We start from the raw sequence: 4,840 nt of genomic DNA, 5'->3' as shown, positions 1-4,840 counted from the left end.
TACATACTGCAAGGAACACTTTTGACACCTATGGGAGCCTTCTAACTAAGATACAAACTCAGATTCATCACTGGGCAGCCAAAGCATTCTCCTATGCAGGAAAAGTTCAGCTGCTAAACTCTATTGTTTTTGGCTTAATGAATTTCTGGTATGCCAGTGTCCTGATTCCCAAGAATATAATTAAAGCCATTAATCGTCTCTGTAAAGATTTCTTCTGGAATAATGATGATCGGAGGCAAAGAATGGTTCTTGCTAGCTGACAAAGTATTTGCTCCCCCTGGCATGAGGGAGGGCTTGACATCAAAGAACTTCTTTCATAGAATAAAGCAGTCCTTGCTAGATGGCTCTGGAGTTTAGCTAATCAGCATGATGGGCTTTGGTGCTGTTGGAACACAGCCTATAATATGGCACACAATTCCATTTGGGACACTCATAGTAAATCCCATCACTCTGAAATTTTTAGGGGCATTCTTGCTGTTAAGGAGGAAATACTTGACAGGACTGGTACTGTCTCTATTGCTAGTGCCTTACCCAATTCTTGGGTTAAAAATGGTAAATTTTATTTTAAAGCTGCCTATGACTGGTTTAGAACTCATGCCCCTGCTCTCCCCTGGGCACCTGCTCTCAACATTCAATTTCTTATCCCCAGTCATAGGTTGATTACATCTTTAGCCCTCCAAGAAAAACTGGCTACTGTGGATAAAATTGCAGCTAGAGGCTTCTCCCTAGCAAATAGGTGCATTATGTGTAAGGAGAACCAGGAAACTCATAGCCATATATTCTCTCAATGCTCTTTCTCTAAAAATCTTTGGGCTAGTATCATCACCTGGCTTGGCCTGCCACACAGAACCTTTGACCCTGCAAAAGAGCTTCTCTGGTGCATGGGAAAGAAACATATCAGACATTAGAAGAATGGCTGGTTCCGCTGCTGCATTGGAGCTGTCTGCTATCACATCCGGGCTGAAAGAAATGCTAGGATCTTTCTGGGGATTGAGAAAACTGCTGCTCAACTCACTCACATAATCAGGCACACTGTTAGTAGTCGAATCTTAGGGAAAGTTCCTAGTAAGGACTATGATAAGGCTGTCCATATGCTAAATCTCTCTTGATTTTGGCCTTTTGCCTTAGGGGTTATTCTTTTGTATGAAATCCTTGTCCTATTTATTTGCCCATAATGGATGAATAAAATGGACTATAATTTCTTGCAAATAATAATAATAATAATAATAATAATAACAACAACAATAATAATAACAACAACAATAACAATAATAATGATAATGATAATGATAATAATAATAATGATGGGGCATATTCTGCACCGCTGACCAAGTCAACATACTGAGCAAGGTCAAAGATACCTACAGCAAGACAACGGCTTAGACAGCCTAGCCGATGCAGTCCATCGGCCTGTCAGCCTGGGTCCCGGCATGGCAACCTGCCAGCCGGGACACATACCCGCGTACTCATATCCAAGACCCCTCGGCGGTGAGTCAACATGGCCGCCGGCCTGCCATAGGTTCCTCGGCCGAGGGGTAGATCAGTCTTTCCACCTGCTAGCCACTTGGCCACTTGGCCACTACGTGACAAAAGGTGAGAGTCTATAAATACTCCTCAACCTTCATTGAGGAGGGGATCCACAACTTGACCTAATATCACACATAAACTGGTATTATCTTCCTCATCTCTCTACAATATATTGCTCTAAATAACATACAACTTAATCCTTTAAGTTCACTGACTTGAGCGTCGGAGTGAGTACGCTTGGCACACAGCCAAGCCCTCAGTTCGTTCATTGTTGCAGGAGAGACCGAGAGGAACGACAAAGACAAGAAGAATCCAACCAAAGACATTATTCTACAAGCCAAGGGTGGTGACAAATATCTGCTCTGGAATTACACCCGGAACAATTGGCGCCATCTGTGGGGAAGAGACACTAGAAGCTAGTCACATTCATTCCCGAAACAAAAAAAAACCCCAACGAAAAACCCACCCAAAAAGCTAAGAAAATGTCGAAACAACAAGACGCAGTCGTAACCGACGAAACCGCATTCTACCAAGACGACACCTTCAACAATTCTGGAGTCATACAGCCCTCCACCGGTGGAGCACTCCAACCGGAGTTCGGGATGCCATCAATACCCGACACGCCGCTGCCAGCCAACCAGGTCACCATCATGTGACATGTGGTTGACGTAGCAAAACTGAAAATGCTCCTGGACTTAATTAGTAATACGCCCGCTCACACTGTCACGCCGACAAGAGCGGCGGAAGCTGTCCAGGAGACCAGGGCCCAAAACGTGACTCCGAGAAATTTGAACGGAGCGCTAGGAGAAGCTGACCCAGCCAAGTCGCCGGGGGAGCCCAAAGTGGGTGCGGTAGACCTAAGCCTTTCCCATACTCATGGGAGGACAGCGTCCCCGCCGCACGAACGAGGCTTACCCCAAAGGAGCCAGAGGAGTCCGACTCAGCAGAGTTGGAGGAGAAGTCCAAGTCGAAGAAGGAGCCCTTCCCGCTACGAGGGGAGGAGTCAGATTAGGAATGCGAGGAGCCGGTCGCCGCGTACAGTTCGACACGTGGTCAGACAGCCCCTCAGCGCCTACGTTCTAGAAATCCAGGTGCCAACCAAGCTCAAGCTACCACCTCTCTCATACAAAGGAGACAGTGATCCAGTCGACCACGCTGAGGCTTTCGAGTCTTACATGTCGGTATGGGAGCAGCCCGATGAGGTCTGGTGCCGAGTTTTCCCAACAACTCTGCATGGGATGGCTCAAAATTGGTACAAGGGGCTCCCCGACGGCTCGATATACTATTACGCCGACCTAAGGGACGCCTTTCTAGCCCAGTACTCTTGTAATAAGAGGAGGGCCGTGGAGACGTCGGACCTCCTAACTATCAGACAGGAGGGGGGCGAGTCTCTACGAAGCTATGTGAAAAGGTTCGACGGAAAGGTCCAGCAGATTCGAGAAATTAATCCCGAATTGGCGGCTTTCGCACTGATGAAAGGCCTCCCAAGGGGAGACCTAAAAAATGAACTCATCAAGGGCGGAGGCCTGGGCTGGGACGCCGCCAGGGAGATGGCTGACCAAGCCATCAAGGTAGAAGACTATCATAAGATCTGGGTAGGCCCCAGCGAGGCCGAGCACTCAGAAAAGAAGAGCCACCGGGAGGACAACCCGGATGAAAGACGCCGTGACGGCGACGGGTCACGGTCCTATGAAAGACGCCGTGAGAATAATAGGTTACGGTCGGATAAATCTTCCAGGAAACAGGACTCGGCGGGCGACGGGTGGAGTTCAGGAACGTATCACCAGAGGCGGTATAGTGAAAAAACCCCTCTCGTCGTGTCAGCCGCCGAGGTCTTCGCCCTGAGCAGAGACGAGGGCCAGAAGTGGGAAAGACCCCCCAAGCCAAAAAGTGACGATGACACGAGCCAGTACTGTGAGTACCACGGCCACACCGGCCATCTAACCAACGACTGCCGGCATCTGAAGAATGCCATTGAAGAGCTGATCCGGAAGGGGAGCCTCGGCAAGTACGTTGCCAAAGGCCAAAAGACTGACGCCGACAGCTCAGGTAAGAAATCCGTCTTTGAACGGATAGGAGTGATCCATGTTGTCATCGGGGGCAACGAGAACGGAGGGTCCGCTCATGGGCATAAACGGCACCTGAATGAGCTATATCAGGCCATCAACTTTGTGCCCAACACAGCGACCCCCGCTTCCAACATCCCCGATATAACCATTGGAAGGAAGGACTACGAAGGAGTCGTCGCTCCTCACAGCGACCCGCTTGTAGTCAATTTGGACATATCCAACCACCTGGTCAAGAGGTGCCTGATTGACACAGGCGCATACACAAACATCATGTTCAGGGAATGCTTCCTCAGCCTCGGCCTGAAAGTCAAGGACTTGAGCCCCTGCACCAACCCACTGTACAGCTTCTCGGGGGCCGGCCTGATACCACTGGGATCAATCAGACTCCCGGTGACCTTCGGCGAAAAGAGTGCGGCCAAAAACATCCTAAATGAAAAGCATCAAGTCTTCCATCGAAATGATCGTTCTTCCCATAGTCACTAGGAAGCAGCAGACGCCGACTCACACTGTCATACTGACACGAGCGGCAGTCTTTATCAATAAGCAGACGCCAGCTCACACTGTCATACCGACAAGAGCGGCAGTCCCATGAAGAAATAGGCCCCGTCGCAGTCACCCCAAGTAGTAGACGCCACGGCAGTCACCCCAAGAGGTAGACGCCGTCGCAGTCACTCCAAGTGGTAGACGCCACGGCCGTCATCAAGAGATAAGACGCCACTCACACTTTGTCATACCGACAAGAGCGGCGGTCCCATGAAGAAATAGGCACGTCGCAGTCACCCCAGTAGTAGACGCCACGGCAGTCACCCCAAGAGGTAGACGCCGTCGCAGTCACTCCAAGTGGTAGACGCCACGGCCGTCATCAAGAGATAATACGCCAGCTCACACTGTCATACCGACAAGAGCGGCAGTCCCATGAAGAAATAGGCACCGTCGCAGTCACCCCAAGTAGTAGACGCCACGGCAGTCACCCCAAGAGGTAGACGCCGTCGCAGTCACTCCAAGTGGTAGACGCCACGGCCGTCATCAAGAGATAAGACGCCAGCTCACACTGTCATACCGACAAGAGCGGCAGTCCCATGAAGAAATAGGCACCGTCGCAGTCACCCCAAGTAGTAGACGCCACGGCAGTCACCCCAAGAGGTAGATGCCGTCGCGGTCACTCAAGTGGTAGACGCCACGGCCGTCATCAAGAGATAAGACGCCACTCACACTTTGTCATACCGACAAGAGCTAGTCTCCAT

General features: G+C 50.2%; 1 protein-coding gene across 1 annotated transcript; it reads left to right on the top strand.

The window, feature by feature from the left end:
- Window positions 1-404: 404 nt before the first annotated feature.
- LOC141655386 (uncharacterized) lies at window positions 405-908 on the top strand. Its single transcript, XM_074462471.1, has one exon. It carries the CDS (start codon window positions 405-407, stop codon window positions 906-908), a length of 504 nt encoding a protein of 167 aa, XP_074318572.1.
- Window positions 909-4,840: the final 3,932 nt, after the last annotated feature.

Source organism: Silene latifolia, chromosome 1, assembly GCF_048544455.1.
Source record: "Silene latifolia isolate original U9 population chromosome 1, ASM4854445v1, whole genome shotgun sequence".
In the NCBI taxonomy this organism is placed as follows: Eukaryota; Viridiplantae; Streptophyta; class Magnoliopsida; order Caryophyllales; family Caryophyllaceae; genus Silene; species Silene latifolia.
The sequence above is the reverse complement of the archived record's forward strand: the minus strand, read 5'-3'. Positions and strand labels throughout refer to the sequence as shown.

Bases quoted from the DNA above. Each gene is read 5' to 3' on its own strand.
- LOC141655386 (XM_074462471.1), top strand. From the start codon at position 405: ATGGCACACAATTCCATTTGGGACACTCATAGTAAATCCCATCACTCT.